This window comes from Aspergillus alliaceus (assembly GCF_009176365.1).
Source record: "Aspergillus alliaceus strain CBS 536.65 unplaced genomic scaffold BDW43scaffold_45, whole genome shotgun sequence".
Taxonomy (NCBI): Eukaryota; Fungi; Ascomycota; class Eurotiomycetes; order Eurotiales; family Aspergillaceae; genus Aspergillus; species Aspergillus alliaceus.
This window is the reverse complement of record NW_022474728.1, coordinates 4,636-22,610: the sequence shown is the minus strand read 5'-3', so window position 1 is coordinate 22,610 and position 17,975 is coordinate 4,636. Positions and strand designations below refer to the sequence as shown.

At 45.7% G+C, this 17,975-nt stretch overlaps 8 protein-coding genes across 8 annotated transcripts; 3 read left to right on the top strand and 5 right to left on the bottom strand.

Annotated features, from left to right (window-relative positions):
• Positions 1-696: 696 nt before the first annotated feature.
• On the bottom strand, positions 697-2,807 carry hscA (putative Hsp70 chaperone (HscA)). The gene is made up of 5 exons (XM_032043026.1): positions 2,598-2,807; positions 2,417-2,467; positions 2,232-2,358; positions 2,011-2,176; positions 697-1,956 (listed from the first exon to the last, which is right to left on the bottom strand). Exons 1-5 carry the CDS (start codon positions 2,638-2,640, stop codon positions 1,216-1,218), a joined length of 1,128 nt encoding a protein of 375 aa, XP_031896973.1. The 5' UTR covers positions 2,641-2,807; the 3' UTR covers positions 697-1,215.
• A 936-nt stretch (positions 2,808-3,743) lies between these two features.
• BDW43DRAFT_286177 (cyclin-dependent protein kinase regulatory subunit CKS1) lies at positions 3,744-5,135 on the top strand. The gene is made up of 5 exons (XM_032043025.1): positions 3,744-3,919; positions 4,005-4,155; positions 4,206-4,350; positions 4,418-4,476; positions 4,534-5,135. Exons 2-5 carry the CDS (start codon positions 4,052-4,054, stop codon positions 4,568-4,570), a joined length of 345 nt encoding a protein of 114 aa, XP_031896972.1. The 5' UTR covers positions 3,744-3,919; positions 4,005-4,051; the 3' UTR covers positions 4,571-5,135.
• On the bottom strand, positions 5,117-6,055 carry BDW43DRAFT_286174 (uncharacterized protein). Its single transcript, XM_032043024.1, has 2 exons — positions 5,650-6,055; positions 5,117-5,593 (listed from the first exon to the last, which is right to left on the bottom strand). Exons 1-2 carry the CDS (start codon positions 5,726-5,728, stop codon positions 5,361-5,363), a joined length of 312 nt encoding a protein of 103 aa, XP_031896971.1. The 5' UTR covers positions 5,729-6,055; the 3' UTR covers positions 5,117-5,360.
• On the bottom strand, positions 6,056-8,072 carry BDW43DRAFT_286168 (uncharacterized protein). The gene is made up of 5 exons (XM_032043023.1): positions 7,720-8,072; positions 7,355-7,662; positions 7,164-7,305; positions 6,380-7,112; positions 6,056-6,335 (listed from the first exon to the last, which is right to left on the bottom strand). Exons 1-4 carry the CDS (start codon positions 7,839-7,841, stop codon positions 6,470-6,472), a joined length of 1,215 nt encoding a protein of 404 aa, XP_031896970.1. The 5' UTR covers positions 7,842-8,072; the 3' UTR covers positions 6,056-6,335; positions 6,380-6,469.
• Positions 8,073-8,415: 343 nt separating this feature from the next.
• Positions 8,416-9,812, top strand: BDW43DRAFT_314194 (DUF3844 domain-containing protein; the record flags this gene model as incomplete). Its single annotated transcript, XM_032047754.1, has 4 exons — positions 8,416-8,737; positions 8,787-8,968; positions 9,025-9,168; positions 9,222-9,812. The coding sequence occupies 4 exons, from the start codon at positions 8,416-8,418 to the stop codon at positions 9,810-9,812; spliced, it is 1,239 nt and encodes a 412-aa protein (XP_031896969.1).
• Positions 9,813-10,073: 261 nt separating this feature from the next.
• On the bottom strand, positions 10,074-12,023 carry BDW43DRAFT_168109 (E3 ubiquitin-protein ligase RNF103). The gene has a single exon (XM_032038697.1). The coding sequence runs from the start codon at positions 11,798-11,800 to the stop codon at positions 10,463-10,465; it is 1,338 nt and encodes a 445-aa protein (XP_031896968.1). The 5' UTR covers positions 11,801-12,023; the 3' UTR covers positions 10,074-10,462.
• Positions 12,024-12,883: 860 nt separating this feature from the next.
• cyp3 (putative peptidyl-prolyl cis-trans isomerase) lies at positions 12,884-14,193 on the top strand. Its single transcript, XM_032038696.1, has 4 exons — positions 12,884-13,296; positions 13,491-13,636; positions 13,696-13,833; positions 13,898-14,193. The coding sequence occupies exons 1-4, from the start codon at positions 13,239-13,241 to the stop codon at positions 14,087-14,089; spliced, it is 534 nt and encodes a 177-aa protein (XP_031896967.1). The 5' UTR covers positions 12,884-13,238; the 3' UTR covers positions 14,090-14,193.
• Positions 14,194-14,297: 104 nt separating this feature from the next.
• BDW43DRAFT_302583 (alanine--tRNA ligase) lies at positions 14,298-17,657 on the bottom strand (the record flags this gene model as incomplete). The annotated part of the gene is made up of 6 exons (XM_032045269.1): positions 14,298-14,471; positions 14,529-16,937; positions 16,999-17,034; positions 17,112-17,138; positions 17,196-17,341; positions 17,408-17,657. 6 exons carry the CDS (start codon positions 17,655-17,657, stop codon positions 14,298-14,300), a joined length of 3,042 nt encoding a protein of 1,013 aa, XP_031896966.1.
• Positions 17,658-17,975: the final 318 nt, after the last annotated feature.

The window sequence follows — 17,975 nt, the reverse complement described above, 5'->3', positions numbered from 1 at the left end:
TTTTCTGGAACCCCTGTGCTTCAACCAAGCACACACGATTTGATTTATATTAAAAGGGACAGGTACACAAGGCTATAAAGCAAAGCATATGAATTCACCGGCCAAACTGGCTCATCAAAGTCATTAATCTGCAGAACAATCTTCTCTCTAAAAAACTATGAAATACTTTTGAAGATCTGTGCTGAATCATAAATACACGCCTAGCCCAGAGTCCACATGTACACGAAAGTCATGTCATAATTGCCCATAGGTAGTAGACAAACCGGCCTCTATTCGTAAAAGTAACAGCCCAAGTAGATAACGCATTCAGTTCATTTTCCTATTACTTTTTTACTTGAAATGACGGCCCGAAGTCCAGGCAAGTCTCATTTACCGAGTGGCCATAGCCTTGGTGATGAGTCTCTTAAGGGCAAGCTCCTTCTTCTTGAGATCCTCGGGAGTGGAATCTTCGATCTCGAGCTGGGCCATGGCATCGCTGAGGGCGGATTCAATCTTCTCCTTGTTACCACGCTTCAACTTCATCGACATGGTGGGGTCGGAGATGATCTCCTCAACGCGGGAGATGTAAGATTCCAGCTGTTGGCGGGACTCAAATTTCTTTGTGAATGCTTCATCGCTTGACTTGAACTTGGCCGCATCTAGATAATATTATCAGTCATAACACACCTTGAAAAGCTGGACAAAAAAGGCACTAACCGTCGATCATTTGCTCAATCTCCGTGGTAGAGAGCTTACCAACGGCATTCGAGATAGTGATGTTTGCAGTACGACCGGAAGACTTCTCAGTTGCGGTGACCTTAAGGATACCGTTGACATCAACTTCGAAGACACACTCAAGGGCAGCTTCGCCAGCTCTCATGGGGGGAATAGGAGCCAAGGTGAACTCTCCAAGAGAAGTGTTGTCTGCACAGTTAGTGCGTTCACCCTGGTATACGGGGAACTGGACAGTAGTCTGGTTGTCCACGACAGTGGTGAAAGTACGCTTCTTGATGGTAGGGACAGTCTGTCCACGAGGCACCACAGGGGCAAAGATGTTACCCTCCATAGCAACACCAAGAGAGAGAGGAACAACGTCAAGCAACAGAAGGTCCTGAGTCTCAGCAGAAGTAGCCTTTCCAGAGAGAATACCAGCCTGGACGGCAGCACCGTAGGCAACAGCTTCATCAGGGTTGATGCTCTATAAATCTTGATCAGCCGATGCCTTTCATGCAGGAGTCAACCAAGTTGGAAAAAAGAAGAAAAACTCACCTTCTCAAGCTTCTTTCCGTCGAAGAAGTCACTAAGAAGCTTCTGGATGCGTGGGATACGAGTAGAACCACCAACAAGCACGATCTCATCAACCTTGCTCTTCTCAAGACCAGAGTCTTTGAGAACCTGCTGCACTGGCTCAAGGGTACCAGAGAAAGACTTGGCATTCAGATCCTCGAAACGAGCACGGGTGATGGAGGAGTTGAAATCCTCTCCATCAAACAGAGAATCAATCTCGACAGTCGTCTGAGTGGCATTGGACAGGGTGCGCTTCGCACGCTCACAAGCTGTTCTCAGGCGACGCAAGGCTCTAGGGTCACCCGAGAGGTCCTTTCCAGACTTACGCTGAAATTCCTTCTTGAAGTGTTCAAGCAAGTTGGTATCAAAATCTTGTCCACCAAGGTGAGTATCACCAGCGGTAGCCTTGACAGTGAAGACACCTCCCTGAATGTTCAACAGGGACACATCGAAGGTACCACCACCGAGGTCATAGATAAGGACATTGCGTTCCTTGTCGGACTTTCCGGAGCCAAGACCGTAGGCAATGGCAGCAGCAGTGGGTTCGTTGATGATACGAAGGACGTTAAGGCCCGAGATGGCACCGGCATCCTTGGTCGCCTGACGCTGGTTGTCGTTGAAGTAGGCTGGCACAGTGATGACTGCCTTTTCAACCTTCTTTCCGAGCTTTGTCTCGGCAACTTCTTTCATCTATAATATACGATTAACTAACTGGTAGTTGATCAAGCTAGTATTTCCACTTACCTTCAGCAGAACCATGGAGGAAATCTCCTGGGGAGTGAAAGTCTTCGTCTCCCCAAGGTATTCAACCTCAACGGCGGGGTTTCCACCTTGATCAACAACCTTGAAGGGCCACGATTCGACATCCTTCTTGACAATAGGATCCTCATACCGACGGCCGATAAGACGCCTAAGTTATGTTTACATTAGAATGCGAGCGGAAGTTTGTGAATCTCATAACTCACTTGATATCGAAGATAGTGTTCCTCGGGTTCATAGCCGCCTGGTTCTTTGCGGCCTCACCAATCAAGCGCTCCTTCTCGGTGAAAGAAACGAAGGATGGAGTTGTGTAGCTACCCTGCTCGTTGGCAACTAAATGGGGCAAAATCATTAACAATGCTGATATTCGGAAGTTTCCCTGCGGACATACTGATTTCAACGTTGGTGCCTTCATAGTTGGCAACGCAGGAGTAGGTTGTGCCTGGATAGTTGTGTCAGCTTATTTCCATCAAAATACCAGACAAAATAATTGTTGAATATAAGAAGGGAATAGTGTCTTTTACAGACAGAAGGGTAGAGTTTTACAAAAGCAATTGGGGCGGGTAACTCACCAAGGTCAATACCAATGGCGCCTTCGTAAACTTCGTCAGACATAGTGATAAAAGAAGGAGAATGTAGAAGAAAAAAGGCGATGAAAAATGGAGATGAAAGAAACAAAAATTTTGAGAGAAGGAGAGAATTATAAGATTCACTCCAGGTGTTGAGGTGGAAGCGGTAGAAGAAGAAAAAAAAATTGGAGTGTTCTGAGGGGAGGGCAAAAAAAGAAACCCACTTTTGGGCTTTTTTCCCTTTTCTTTTTTTTTTTTGCGGCCTTCAACCTTTCCCTCCCTCGGCTGGGGAGCAAATGAACACAGGAAACGCCCAGTGCTAACCCACGGTTGGTGTGAGCTAATTAGCTAAGCCAACAGCCAACAACCATCTTCTACTACAGTACCCTATGTGCTCAGTAAGTAAACGCTACTTATACCATTATAAAGACCATTCTGCTGTTCCTACCCAGCCGTCATTACCTGGAAATTTCAAAGTTATCGTACATTGGTCATTTGTGCTGCTATACGATATGGATACAACAATCGAATATTGCTATTATGACTTAGTATTCATTTTCTTATATATTCCCGATTTCCAATAGTAGCGCTAGGTTGGGAAAGAATGGCCGATATGAAAGATGCAAAATGGAGGTATCGATATATCATATCTCACCGTAACTTGTAGTTCATTGCTCACTCAATAGTTTAAAACAGCGATGATAAACCCACTGTATCTATATCTGTCATTTACACTCATCTATAAGACAGCTGTAACCCAACGCTAAGGTTTACCAGCACGGAAGGATATCGAATCACCTATCCTCTTCTCTGCCGCTAGGGGAAAAGAGAAGAAATAGAAGAAGTAAAGAAAGAGATCAAAAAAGAAAGGAATATGAGATGTGAGAACATTGTACAGAGCATCACTACTCCGTAGAAGTTATTATAGCAATGAATTCGGACAGTCTAATCAGCCAGTCAGTTGCCACCCACGAGATATTATTCATAAATAATTACAACTATGCCGGCAGGATAGTAACCACTCTGTTGACGAAAAGCTGCTCCAGAGTACGGACACAGGTGAATGGATTTTTTGGTCGCCTTAGGCATGAAAGCGGGTAGTCACCTCCACCAAAAAGTCAATGTGGGTATCTTCATTGGATATTTCTGTCTTTTCTTGCGGCTCTGATCCAATCTGCTCCCTAGTTGTACTTGCTCCCAAGACTGGTGAAATTGAACCGACACCACTCGCGACTCAAGCTGCACACCAAACCGCGAACAATTCAAAATTCGAGTATCCTTCACTTTCCATCAAGAACACTCTGTCTAAGAGTGTCGCTTCCCTAGTGAGTATAGGCCGAAAACACATAAATTCTTACCTAGTAGCACATCCAATCTCTGTGTTCAGATCACTCACAGCTAAAGGGATAGTTGGCAGCGATTTACTTTGCATCGCTGCACACATTCCACCCTTCCAGATGGACATCGACATGAGCAGGAGGAATAAGAAACCCCGCCTTTTGCTGGAATCCGAACGAGAAAGGCTAGAGGAATTTATCGACTCCATCCATTACTCTGCAAGGTACATAGACTCGCATCATGTAGCCTTGAACCCCTACTGATCGCTCCCAGATATTCTGATGACCAGTTTGAATACCGCCATGTCCAACTTCCCAAAAACATGCTCAAAAAGATCCCAGCCGACTACTTTGACAGCTCGAAAGGAACCCTTAAACTGCTCTGGGAAGAAGAGTGGAGAGCCCTGGGTATCACGCAGGTGTGTACAGCCCGATAATTGCATTCAACTACCCAAGTCACCGGTAACCTAATCTCAATGGGATCAGAGCTTGGGCTGGGAACACTACGAAGTTCATGAGCCGGAACCGCACATTCTTCTATTCAAGTGAGCATCTCCATTCTTGCACCCCATTCGCCTTTCTGCTGCTAAGGGTTATTCAAGGCGTCCTCTCAACTACCAGCCACCAATGTCTCAGTAAATATACCTTGAATTCGATGATCATTATTTAGCCTTTCTCTTCTTTTCATCTTTTCCGTTGCTTGAACGAAGAAACGGCCACGAATTAGGGTGCGCAGTATGCATAAATAAGATTGTTTTAAGACAATCGGGTGCTTCTTGCATGAGGTTTCGACATGGAATATAATTCAATGCTGCTAGAAGATACCTCGTTTGTCGGCTAAGCCACCACCACCACCATAACGGCCGCCCCACCCCCTCTCCCAAACCCCTGTCTCTCACACCCCCATGTCCCGTTCGCAGGATTCTTTGCCTAAAGGTGTTTCACATCACATTCTTGGCCAACCATTGCTCCCACTGGGCAGTTGTGAAACTGCTACTGATCGCTGATTCTTCGATACCCTACATGATGGTGTCAGTACATCGGAATGTCTTTTTTTCATCCATGCAATGACGGTGGACATACGTTGAAGTATACTGTCGGGGAAACATGGACACCTACAACACGATCTGCCTGAAATGTGGTGTTAGATTCGAAATATCGCCAGAGTCCTCATTTCTTACTTTGACCATTAACTTGATATCATTGGTGACACGGTTACCAATATTCAGGTGCCCGTCGTGGCTAGCTTGGTCGCTAACGGTCAATAGGTCGAGCACCTCCTGCTCTTCCACTCCAACGCTTCCGGCAATCCTTGCCAGTCTTTCATATGTCTTGTTACGTGTTTCGTTGACCACATTAACATCAAAGAAGTCTTTCTGTTGTTTGAACAAAGCAGCACTGAATTCCCAGAATTTCCCGGGTGCTACCCTTAGAACGGCTGCACCTGCCTCATGAACCAACGTTGACGATGGATGCCAAGGCTGAATATGCTGACGAAAAATAACCTGCAGTTTTGTTTGGTATTGGCTTGCAAGTATAGGCACGACCGAGGTGTAGAACGTATTGAACAGCTTTGCGGAGAACTATATATAAGGTTTAGCATGCGCACGACAGTATAGTAGGTTCCATAACGCTGGCTCACAGGACACACATAGTCCAGATCTCGATTTGTACTCTCGTCAGCTACAACGTATGGGCCAACTCGGTGTCTGACATACAAAGTTCAAGTGTGTGCTGTGGCTGTTGGCTAGTAACTGCCAATAACTTCTGGCCCGCAAATTTTGGGTGGAGAGCCATTGGTGGTGAGAGTTCCAAGGAGCTTACTTCACTGGCTTTCTCAAAATTCAGCTTGCCTTGCAAATATAGAGTGAGAAGATCGTGTCCAGATGATGGGGAATATTTAAGTGCTAGGTAGTAGCCCAGTACTAAGCAAGCTTTATGCACAAATTGCGTAATATGCCCTTACGGCGGGGAACAATGACTGTACTACCTGGACACCTTGATAGAATATTAACATGTATCTGAACTTGCTTAACAGATTGAGAGCCACTGCTCTAGACGCGCAAGAGATCAATGTACCAAGATACTCACACGGCCCATCCGTAGGCAAAATATTGTCCGGTTAGTAGTAGTACTTACTCGCCTGGGCTTTCATCTCAATACAGAGTGAGGGGGTCCTATAGCTTATGTCATCCGATCGTGATTGTACCGGTCTTGGCCAGAGGGCCAGTACCATGTAAGTACCAAGTAGGTGAATATTTACTAGGCATACGTACACAATATCCTGTCGGGTAGAGTGAATGGTTATTGCAAAGGACGGTATCGGTCGACGTTTTAGACATCTTGAATCTTCGCGTTACGAGGGGCTATTGTGGGGAGGGGAAGGCTCTCAGTTAATCAAAGCCTGCTTGGTCAGAAAGTTGATAGACAGTCCCTAGGTCAACATACAAGGAGTATAGGTCTCCGTATCTTACGCATTGTTAATATTAGGTACATCAGAGCGCGCCATGTGCAATATAAAGAAGATGTGGCCGGATGTTAAGGGCCGCCAAGCGCTTTTTGATTGAATATGCTCACATCTTTGAGTTGCATCGAAACTAAAGACCAAGTGGCTGTTGCTGGATCGTATTCACCTCTCACTTCAACCCTGCAAAAACCTTTGGGGCCCTTAAGGCCGACGGGGCCAACAAAGTAGAAGGCACCACGTTGAGGACGATGACGATCTCGAGTCCAGGAGTCGTTCAGTCGCATCCTAAACGCCAGTGATGCGGCGTACAGGTCAGAACCGGGCCCTAGCTTAGGTAAAGGCAAACATTGCAGTGTCGAAATAATTATAGATGGATGAAGACGAGCAACGTTTTTCTCTGGCGGAGTACTTTCTCGATGGCTAGCAGACGAAGTCACTTGTTCTTCAGAACGAGGCACGGGGTGCAACCCGTCCAAAGTTTGAAGGTCGGACGATAGTGCTTTACGCGACGGTAGGCTTGGAGTATCCGGGGCTCGTTCTTGCTCCAAGACTGTAATGTTAAGCCGAGAGAGCTGCTTTTTCACTAAAATCATATAGGCATCCTTTACAGCAAGTGCAACATATAGAGGCTGTATGCATCTCTGAAGACGGTCGCCATCCTCCAAAGACATCGGCTTCGACACCCATGAGATTCCGCTATCAGCGAATTCTAGCCTACGCATAGTGAGCAAAGGCTAAGACTTGTTCTAACACGGACGCACATACCCTGAGCGCCTATAGTCAGGGGGGGCGCGAGATGGAAAATGATGGACTAGCCAAAACCCTGTCACAGTGAGGGGGCCTCCTAGGACACGGGAGAGTATTTTTGACTGGGAAGCATCTTTCTGAACAATGGACGCCAACTCATCTGCGCATACAAACTTAGCCAAGAATCGAAACGTAGCCAAACGCCGTACCTCTAAGAAGTTGGAGTTTTTCTCGATCCCGGGAGACCTTGACAAATTCCTGCCACTCTGGGTCCGATGCTGCATACAATTCACCTTTACGTAACCGTGGCAAGCCCAATGGAATGAAAACTGTATCAGAATCTACCGTTTCGTTTGCACGGTTATCCACGCTCTCCTCATCGCTTCCTTGGTCACACCCAGGAGGTGGCTCCTGTGCAGTATCGACATCATCTTGCGTGTCATCAAACTGAAGAAGAATAAAGGAACTCCACAAGTGAAATGCAGCACCATAAAGGAAAAATGTAGCAAAAAATTTCCTACAGACTATGTTAGTGGAACGAAAACTTACAGTCCGAAGCAAATTCTTTGCCTACCTAATCCACGGTCGTTTGAACTTTACATGGCGCACATTAGTGGTATTCGAGGTCTGAGATAACGGTGGGCTAATCCGGAAAAATATTTTAGAAACTGGAAGTAATTGCCTGAGCCGAAACATTGAGAGATCGCATACGTGGGCGTAGCTGCTCAACTATCAGGCATATCTTTTTATTTGTTCTTCACAGTCCTAGGATCGACATGCGCTCCCAAAGTACGGAGTGTCTCAAGGCAAATAGGGGATGGTAAGAGGCTCCAGTAGAGTTATTGTCGTGCCAGAGGTAAATTCATAAGCCAAAATGAGAAGGGTAAATAATCTTTAAAAATCCAGACGTATGTACACTCTATTGTCACAATTAATTACATATAGTCCCTTAATTGCAACCTGGAATTTAGTTAGGCAGTGAGTGCTTAGTCAACTGGGACTGTCCCAACCTTGACACGTGATGAGTGGTTTTAGTCATTAGGGATGCTAGCTAACTAGTTTTTTCTGGGACTAGTGAAGTCTTAGCGCCTTCCAAGAAAGGTTGCCTATCTACCCTTACATAGTACGGTTTCTTGGGTATCTATGATTAAATGTCAGTTCGTGACCACAACACCTACGGTGAAAGGTCACGGAGGTTCTCAATAATCTATGCTTCCAAGGCTTTCGCCACCACCAGAAGCAAGTTCGTTCTTAGTCCTATTCGTTCAGGATGCGCCAGGTACTTAGTTTCTTGAGTCTGTCACTGGCAATCATACCCAGAACCAGGGCTTTGGATGCTTCCATATTCACCTTTAGCCCATCACCATGGCAAAATTCAAAGGCGCCCGTTATAAATGATGATGCGGCTCAACATCTGTTGGAACTCCGAATGAACCTACCTACCGCATCAGCTCTTGGGGGGTGGGATCAAGACACAGTGGAGCTTTTGGACAGATATGGCGGAGCACCAAGCTCATTGTTCGGTTATGATGTCGACCGTAAGGTCATCACGAGAAATCTTATGATTTTTGAAGGCATAGATATTGGAGCTGGTATGTCAAAAACAACCATGGTTGTTCTATATTACTGACGAAACAAAAGGAGGGTCATCTATTCAAGAAAATTATCAAGGTGACCTAATGGTTACTAGTCTCTCTGCCGATTTTCTGAATGATCTCCTTCTCAGGCTTTCTTCAGAAACGAAATTCAACGGCTCCGTAGTGGCCACAGAAAAGTATTGCAAATTCGATAGCGAAGTCGAAATCAACCCCAATATTCTCCAGGTAAAAGGGATATTGACATGAGTGTCAGGGTTTATATCGCAGCTAACTTTACATAGACCATTGAAACTTGTATGCCCAAGGGCTCTGCGTTCGAAACGTTGACCCATATGTTTGGCAAAGAGCTACTGGGTCTAGTTAAGGTGGCGGAGACGTGGGTGGACGAGCAAAGCTTGACAGCAGTCTTAAGGATCTCCTTTCAGGTACGTGCTTACCCTTCCTAATTAACCATCGATGTAATATTAACTCATGATAGCCCCCCAAAGTATTGATGAACTCTGGATTTGCAGCCGACTTTCTGACGCCTATACTCCGTAGTCTACGCGCTCTTTCTTCGGAAGGCGAACAGGTAACTGCGGTCCTCCTGGGTCAGTCCAGCAAAGTCCAAGGATTAAAACGTAAGGTAAATCCTCGAGGAGCCTTTGAAGAAGAAGCAATGTCCAAGTCGACCAGCGCAGCAGTTATGGCGACGCTTCAGAAACAAGAATTTCCGGTTTGTTTTACCTCCAATTCTTCATGCGATGCGGCAACAAGTAGCTGCTCTGGACATGGGTTTTGCTATAAAAAGTCCGGAGCAGCAAACGACGAGGCCGCTAGCGACTGCTATGCATGCAAATGCAAGTCAACAATCGTTGCTAAGGAAGATGGCACTGTCCAAAAAGTCCGATGGGGAGGACCTGCGTGTCAGAAAAGGGATATTAGCTCGCCGTTTTTCTTAATTGTCGGTATCAGTATACTGGTAGTCATGGCGACTGGTACTGCTGTCGTGATGTTATTTCACATTGGTCAAGATGAGTTACCGGGTGTTATAAGCGCTGGAGTCGGCCCCGCAAGAGCGCAAAAGTGATGCAATACCCCGTGCCTACCTCCTTTTATCGAGGGCGACTACTTTCAGAAATATAAGCTCTACAGTTTTATCTTTGACACAAAGCTTGATTCTCTCGGCAGCATTGGGGAGAAGGCGTCAATTTGGTGTAGGATTACTGGGATGGATTAACGTAGATTGACAGATTCATAGTATTCACAAAATCACAGTGTACATGAACATGAGACAAGAATCCACAATGAAAAGTATACCATTAAACGGGAGGAGGAAAAAAAGCAGGCATTCTGAAGTGTAGAAAAGTCATGACCTGCTAGCTACGCTACCCCCTGAAATACCCAGGACTTGCTTTGAAACCCGAAAGCCCGAAAGAACCTCTGCGCCATCAAATCATGAAACCTGCACGATGAAACTTGACAGCTTCGACTAAATGTAGGAGTTTAGGCGATAACTCCATTCATCGTTATGCAAGACAAATGCTGTCTTGCAATAGTCAAATATCTCGATGTATTGTACAGAATGGTATGTATATTTATGCGTGGCTATGCGTGGCTTGCACGCTGTAAATAACCGTGCAGTTGCCAGATGGCATTCCAGATGCCATGAAGCTAAGGGGAAAGACGATTGTTTAGGAATTGAAGAGATGAGCTACGATACATATTTCTTGATGCACGTTAATTGGTGGACTGGGCTTCAAGCTGGCTCGGTGTCCGGTTGCCGGCGGAACGTGGGGTGCTCGTAGATTGCTGCACGCTCTCCCTTGAAAATTGATTTCGAGTAGGAAAAGGCAAAAAGGAAAGATTCAAAGTCCGAAGAGGAGTAAGTCTAGTCCGCCAAGTCCGCTGTTCGGGATGTTCTAAAGTAGCATCTGACTGGTTATTACCAAGCCGGGAGCGGTGACCCTGCGCTCGCCACAAGCGCGGTGGCGGTAGACGTGAGGACTGGGCTCTACTCCCCGGTAGGGCCTGTCCTTCTGTGGACAAAACCAAGGGATTCCGAAACGGGTTAACACGTCTTCCTATGAAAACAGACTGTGGCTGGGCCGGAACGGGCAATCGCATTGTATTGCGGCGGCCTGAACGTTCTAGATTAGCTATTTGCTCAGAGGGATCAGAGCGAGGCTTTGGAATGTAATAATCAGCCTTGCATAAGGGACAACAGGCCCTTCGGCTCGTTAGCCAGGGGTCGACACAGGAAGCATGGAAAGCATGTCCACAAGTAAGCCCACGTATGTCATCGTCATCTTCAATTATATCGAGACAAATTGCACACGAATCGCCTGGGTTGGGTAAAAGTTCCGCTGGTACTGCGGTGCGAATTTGGTTATCGATATCACTGTCATCCCCTTGGGAGATGTCATTCTGTAACTGTTTCGTGTCTGAGCCATGGGGTCCATCAGGATCAGCCATTACGGTCAACGCATGGTCAGTGCATGGCTTCTCTTCCGGTTGCGATAAGGTCGTTTGCGCATGGTCAAGTGGTATATACGGCTGTGATGCAATCGAGTCACATCGGCGGTGGTTCTTTATTAATGAATTTGTTGTGGAAGAGGGCGCCCCAATAGCGGAGGACAGAACGCCGTTTTCATCTTTTAAGCTCTGGGACCTGCTATTCGGCGCCGATATTCCACCGGCAGTTGGAAGACCTTCATTCGCTCGCGAAGATCTCCACACTTTGTACTTGACAAGTGGAAACCGTTCATTTACCTCATCCATAGTCATCAACTTTTTCTCTCTTCTTCTCCTGTGCGTCCGAGGTATGGTCACTAGGTCTATTGGTTCGCCTGTTTCCTCATTACGCAACTGGCGGTTCCGTTGGTTATACCGAAAGCAATACTTGACTCCAACAATAATCCTAAAAGCAACCGATAGCATTAGCACACGTTTCAAGGGCAACTTAAGCTTTGACATACCAAAGGTTCGTGAATACAACACCGAAACCAAGAGCGACAAAAAACAACAAGGGCGAATTTGTGGGGCTTGAACTACTATCGTCTCCGTTATGATCAGCATTGGTGGTAGTTGGCTGTGAGCCTGCTGTAGTAGAGGCCATCTTAACTAACGAAGATGTGATGACACGGGAGAGGTTAAGTGGAATGGCCAGTGTCGGCCGTATGGATAATCAGGCAGGAAGTCCGATATATCTTTAATTTCTGAGAAGGTTGACATGAGACGTCGTCGAGAAAGCAATAATTTAAAGTAGATTTGACTTTGCAGCAGCGAAAGGAATTTAGGGCCCTAGCACGCAAAAGCGAAGGAAGCAACCCGAGTCATCTAAGTCAGAACAGCGACACAAGGCACATATCAAGATGTGCACGCGGTAGATCATCACTGACAGCAGCTGCGGCCGGAGCTGCTGGAAGAGCGATTCCTGCTGTTAACTTGGGGGTGTATATCGCATTTGAGTCTAGAATGCTGTTGATGGAGACAACAGTACTCCACCTTTGGTTGAGCGCCGTCAGAAGCAAGTCACGGGGTAGCTTATCATTACGGAGCACAAACCACTCAATTCCGTCCGTGCATTACCGTACAATTTTAAGGGCACTATAATGACTGGTACTTCCTGTTAACCTTACCCTATGTACATATGTACTTCGTGTATATGTATATATATATACCGAATTTCCGAAATACCATGTACAAGCTGGTAATTTTTTGCTTTACCATAGACTCACTACCCCGTAAGTCCATTACCTGCCATACACTCCGTATCATAAAATACCATCACATGACCACTTGTACTAGATGCACTTCAAAAACCACTCATTACCATTTAGTTAGCTCATAGAGAATATATCCAAATATACTGTGAAAGTAGTTGTTGTTGTATTCTACTATCTAGCTGGGTCTATATGGAAAATTATTTGCAATCTAAAATAGAACCAGAGTCTTTAATGAGATCTGGTCTATCGAATGCTCTAATCAGGGTGTGTGAAGGCAGGTGGGCGGTCACCTGATAAAGCAATGTAAAGAAACTGTTTTTGGATGTCATGTGACAGACCAAATGCTGATCTAATATCGCGGCTATCACAAACATCCGTACTCTCCGTACTCCGTGTATGTGTATCGGACTGAGATATTCTAGGTGGATTTCTTCGTGACTTACTGGGTTCAATACTACCTCAATAAAAGGAAATTATTTTCCGTATGATAATAGTGGAGAGATCCGTGTATATTATGGAATGCATGTCTGGATATATGTTCATATTCTCAAGTCAAATCAAAGCTGGTTTTTTAAAGTGGAGTCCCATGAAGTCTATACTCCATAGGTTTTCCTCCAGCCTTCCCTTTTTCTTTACGATTAGATACTCCTACTGTTGGTAGAAAAGTCAAGATATTTTTTTCCTCCTCACTCTACTTGGAGTACTACAATTGCCAATTTTGTCACATATCCTTGTTGAAAGTAGTGAACACGAGCAGATTTTGCTTTCAGCTTGCGCAAATTCGAAAAATGAATAGCCAACCTGAGAACCCCAACCCTGTTGTCTTTTTCGACATCACTCTAGGTGGTAAGTGCCGGATATTATATTGGAGCAGATGAGGAACTCGATATAAATGACAGAAATTGTGGTTCACGTTGAGTCCAACAGAACTCAATTGCAACCATTTGAATATATAAGATATGGATCTGAGGATTCGGCATCAAACCAAAAAAAAGAAAAAAGAAAAAAGAAATACAGGCTGAGCATGTACTATTTCATAGGAGAGTCTCTGGGCCGTATTAAGATGGAACTCTTTGCCAGTATCACCCCACGAACAGCAGAAAACTTTCGCCAATTTTGTACTGGGGAAAGCAAAAGCCCCCAAGGACGACCTCAAGGATACAAGAATAGCAAATTCCATCGAATAGTATGTGCGGTACATGATCTCCGTGGCTATACTTTTTGGGGCTAATCGATCCGCCAAAGATCAAGGATTTTATGATACAAGGTGGTGACTTTGTCAACGGAGATGGCACAGGTTCTTGTTCCATCTATGGCACCGCACGGTTTCCAGATGAGAATTTCATTCTAAAGCATGACCGTCCAGGGCTATTAAGCATGGCAGTAAGTCGTATTACTGAAAATAGAGAAAGGAAACCCAGGGTAGTAACAGGGCTGACTTGTGCAGAACTCGGGGCCAAACACAAATGGTTGCCAATTCTTCATTACAACTACTGCAACCCCCTTCCTAAATAATAAACACGTAGTGTTTGGACAAGTAGTGGAGGGAATGGATATCGTGCGAATGGTTGAAAATACTCGTACAACTAGGGATAAACCTAATCAAGATGTGGTCATCGTTCAGTGTGGGGAGATGTGAACGATACTTCATCATTCCATAACGTTTTGAACCCTACTATATAAAGAACTGCCGAATTGTTATGTATTCACGAACCCAAAAATGTCGTCACCCGCAATCATCGTGCTTGTCTACCACCAAAAATAGCGCCTAGTTTCACTTTTTTGTCCTTATCTTTCCCTAGCAAGCCAGTAGTAGAGTCGCCAGCTACGGCGGCATCTCTAAGGGTTTAAAGCTTGAACTTGCTAAGGTAATCTGAGGCCAGAGCAATAGCTTCGTCGGTTTTGTCCGGGTTAGTACCATTGCCGATAGATGTAGGGCCTTTGCCACCAGCCTTTCCACCAACTACGGTAGAAACAATAGCTGCCCACTCGCTAGCAGAAGCTCCTTGATCGCTTATTTCCTGAACATAACGATTGTTATTAATGGGAGAGCGATACTGGGCTAGCGTGGATCTTACCTTTGACACATAGCAGCCGTGAGCGACACGACCCTGCTCGGAGTCCGCGGCCAGAACATAAACCGTTTTGTTTTGCAGCTTCGACTTGACGTGGTTTAAAGATTCACTAACAGCTTTTGCATTCGCCGAGATTGGAAGCTTGGCAACAAGCCATGATTTATCTTGGTTTTCCGGGTCCTGGAAGTAGGAAGTTATTGCCTCGAGAGCCTTCTTCGATTCAAGCTTCTGTTGCGCCTTTTGTGCATCGATAATTTGCTTATTGATACTAGCAAAACGTTCCCGGAACTTAGATTTTTGAACGGCAGAGATTAACAACTGGCTAAGCTCGACTTGTATATGCTTAGCGTCCTTTTCTTTCTCTGGGCCCAGAGCCATTGCTTCAAGGCGATCCAAGCGCTTCTCGAATCCTAGAGCTACACGCTGCACTTCGTGAGCATCCTCCCCAGTAACCGCAATTATTCTGCGAATGCCTTTGGCGATGCCGCCTTCTTCTAGGATGACAAGGTCCTTGATGTCACCTGTTTTCTGCACATGAGTTCCGCCGCAGAACTCGATGCTGACCTTTTCCCAGCGTGGATCCTTAATGTTCTTAAGGATCTCCTCCAACTCCACACCCACAGACACAACACGAACAGGATCCGGATATGTCTCCCCGAAAACAGCCCTAACTCCGGAGATCTGTCGAGCCGTTGCGAGGGGAATCTCTTGAGAGTAGACGGCGCAATTTTGACGAATGTACTCGGTCGATATTTCCTCAATCTTTTCCAGCTCTTTATCTGTGACTGGAGACTTGTGAGAGAAATCAAACCTGAGCTTCTCGGCAGCAACAAGGGATCCTTTCTGCTCTACACCATCTCCCAAGACCTCTTTGAGGGCAAAGTTGAGAATGTGCGTCCCTGTGTGGTTATTCCTGATAGGCCACCGGCGAAGTTCATCATATTCACAAATCACCTCGTCGCCAACGGAGAGAGAGCCATACTTGATGAAACCCGTATGAAGGACATACCCCGCATAAAGTTGAACATCACCAACTTCAAGCTCAGCCTGCCCATCAATGACAATCCTACCGGTATCATTTTCCTGACCGCCTTGTTCAGCGTAGAAATTCGTACGGTCAAGAATAAGCCCAAGCTGGTCCCCATCAGGTATCTGCTCAGTGGAAGAGTGGAAGGATTTTCCATAGTAGATCGCCTTAACCTGAGCAGATATATTCCCCATACTAAACTTGGCAATGTCATTCGTCTTAGGAACGTCATTCATCTTCTCCAGTTTTCCAAGATCATGGACATCCAGTTTAACGGTGTCGGCGGCAGCTTTCTTCTGTCCTTTGCTTGCCTCTTTAGCTCTTGATCGAGCTTCTTCGAACTCAAGGTCATCAATTCGCAACCCACGTTCCTCTGCCATAAGGCGGGTTAAGTCGACAGGGAAGCCAAATGTGTCATACAGTCTCCAAACGTCAGCACCATGGAGTCTGTCATCTCCCTTCATTTTAGCTTGCTGGGCATAATACTCAAATTGCCGTTCACCACGATCAAGGGTTTTCGCAAATGAGACTTCTTCCTCATCAAGTATTTCCATGACATCGCGCTGTTTACGTTTCAGTTCAGGAAACATGTCGCCCATCTGATCCACAAGGGTCGGAACAATTTTAGAGAAGAAGTTGCCAATATCAACCCCAAAGTATTTCCTGGCATATCGGACACCCCTCCGAAGCACCCGACGAACCACATAACCGCGACCTTCGCTATTCGGTGTGACGCCGTCTGAGATGGCAAATGTCAGGGTTCGGACATGATCTGCCACGACCCGATAAGCCGTGTCGATGCCGTCCGAGTCATCGGTACCAAATCGTCCCTGATACTGCCGTGCTCCGGTGATGTTCTTGATGGTTTGGAATAACGGAGAGAACACATCGGTGTCATAATTTGATGACTTGTTTTGGAGCACGGAGACCAAGCGCTCAAAGCCCATGCCGGTGTCGACATGCTTGTTTGGAAGAGGCTTTAAGGACCGATCCGACTCACGGTTATACTGAATAAAGACGTTGTTCCAGATCTCAAGAACATTGGGGTCGTCCTGGTTGACAAGGTAGGAAGCATTGCGCCCACCAATTCTGTCATAATGAACTTCGCTACAAGGTCCACAGGGGCCCTGATCACCCATTTCCCAGAAATTATCTTTCATATTCCCGGGAAGAATATGATCCTCTGGAACACCCACTGCTTTCCATAGCTCCTTTGCCTCTAAGTCAGGTTCAAGGCCACCGTCTCTATTCCCTTCAAAATAGGTAACATAGAGACGCTGGGGATCCAACCCATATATCTTTGTCAGAAGCTCCCAGGTGTAAGTAATCGCTTCTTCCTTGAAATAGTCACCAAAACTCCAGTTACCAAGCATCTCAAAGAAGGTCTGTTTTATGTCCCCTACTATCAGCAAGTCCATGAATAACAGGGAAATTTATTTAACTCACATGATGATAACTGTCTTTTCCCACATCGTCCAAATCCTATAATCGCTATCATCAGTATCATGCTTCGAAATTTTTTTAAGAGAGAAAAAAAGCCCCCACCCAATGCCACTCACATTATGCTTACCACCGGCACGAATGCACTGCATACATAAGTTAGTCCTGTGACTTTCAAAGGGTAATAATTCTCATGTACGCACCTTTTGCGAGTTGACTGCGCTCTTCAAGTTGGCAAAGTCAGAATGTGGATCCACAGTGCCTAGAAAAATCGACTTGAACTGGTTCATTCCAGCATTTGTAAAGAGCAATGTTGGGTCCGAAAGAGGAGCCACAGGAGATGAGGGGACTGGTCGTACGGTCCAATGTTAGCTGCTTGCATCGCTAGAAATACAATACCTAGTATATGCTGTACCAAAAGTATGTCCATTTTTCTGGAAATATTGAATAAATGTATCCCGCACAAATTTTGCAGTCCACTCTGGACTGCCTCGTAAATTTGAACTCATTCTGAAAAGTGGTGGGATGGTGGTTGCAGGTAAGGCACTTCGATGTGGGGGAGGAGAAGTGTGACGATGGTAGAATGTTCTGGGTTTTGACCTAAAGGGCGACAGTAGATGAGTCAAAGCCAGTTCCCCATCCCTCAAGAGTTTTGGGGCTCGCATCAAGCAACCCACTCAATAATGCATCTAGTTGCACTTGGCTCTGTTCGCAACCAGGATAGCGAATGGTAGATTATAAACTCTCCTTTTACTTTGCCCAAAAGTGCTCTGGTTGATTACCTGACTGGTGGTGGATTGGATGGCGCAACATCCTGGTGTGGGAGTTTATCACGGAACAAAGCGTCCCGCGGAGAGCGACCCTGATGGAGATCAGCCTCTAGCTAAAAAGTTTGGTCGTCTACACATAGGTACGTCTCGACATGGCTGTAATTTTTTTTTGCTTCTTTTTTTGTCGCTATATTTTTATTTCATCCGGTTTTT

Coding starts and splice junctions, on each gene's coding strand:
- hscA (XM_032043026.1), bottom strand. CDS start 2,640: ATGTCTGACGAAGTTTACGAAGGCGCCATTGGTATTGACCTTG. Junction 2,468..2,597: donor CGCCATTGGTATTGACCTTG/GTGAGTTACCCG, acceptor ACAACTATCCAG/GCACAACCTACTCCTGCGTT. Junction 2,177..2,231: donor AACACTATCTTCGATATCAA/GTGAGTTATGAG, acceptor AACATAACTTAG/GCGTCTTATCGGCCGTCGGT.
- BDW43DRAFT_286177 (XM_032043025.1), top strand. CDS start 4,052: ATGGACATCGACATGAGCAGGAGGAATAAGAAACCCCGCCTTTTGCTG. Junction 4,156..4,205: donor TCCATCCATTACTCTGCAAG/GTACATAGACTC, acceptor GATCGCTCCCAG/ATATTCTGATGACCAGTTTG. Junction 4,351..4,417: donor GAGCCCTGGGTATCACGCAG/GTGTGTACAGCC, acceptor CAATGGGATCAG/AGCTTGGGCTGGGAACACTA.
- BDW43DRAFT_286174 (XM_032043024.1), bottom strand. CDS start 5,728: ATGGCTCTCCACCCAAAATTTGCGGGCCAGAAGTTATTGGCAGTTACT. Junction 5,594..5,649: donor ACAGCACACACTTGAACTTT/GTATGTCAGACA, acceptor GTACAAATCGAG/ATCTGGACTATGTGTGTCCT.
- BDW43DRAFT_286168 (XM_032043023.1), bottom strand. CDS start 7,841: ATGTTTCGGCTCAGGCAATTACTTCCAGTTTCTAAAATATTTTTCCGG. Junction 7,663..7,719: donor TTCAAACGACCGTGGATTAG/GTAGGCAAAGAA, acceptor CATAGTCTGTAG/GAAATTTTTTGCTACATTTT. Junction 7,113..7,163: donor CCTGACTATAGGCGCTCAGG/GTATGTGCGTCC, acceptor CACTATGCGTAG/GCTAGAATTCGCTGATAGCG.
- BDW43DRAFT_168109 (XM_032038697.1), bottom strand. CDS start 11,800: ATGCTGATCATAACGGAGACGATAGTAGTTCAAGCCCCACAAATTCGC.
- cyp3 (XM_032038696.1), top strand. CDS start 13,239: ATGAATAGCCAACCTGAGAACCCCAACCCTGTTGTCTTTTTCGACATC. Junction 13,297..13,490: donor TTTCGACATCACTCTAGGTG/GTAAGTGCCGGA, acceptor ACTATTTCATAG/GAGAGTCTCTGGGCCGTATT. Junction 13,637..13,695: donor ATAGCAAATTCCATCGAATA/GTATGTGCGGTA, acceptor GATCCGCCAAAG/ATCAAGGATTTTATGATACA.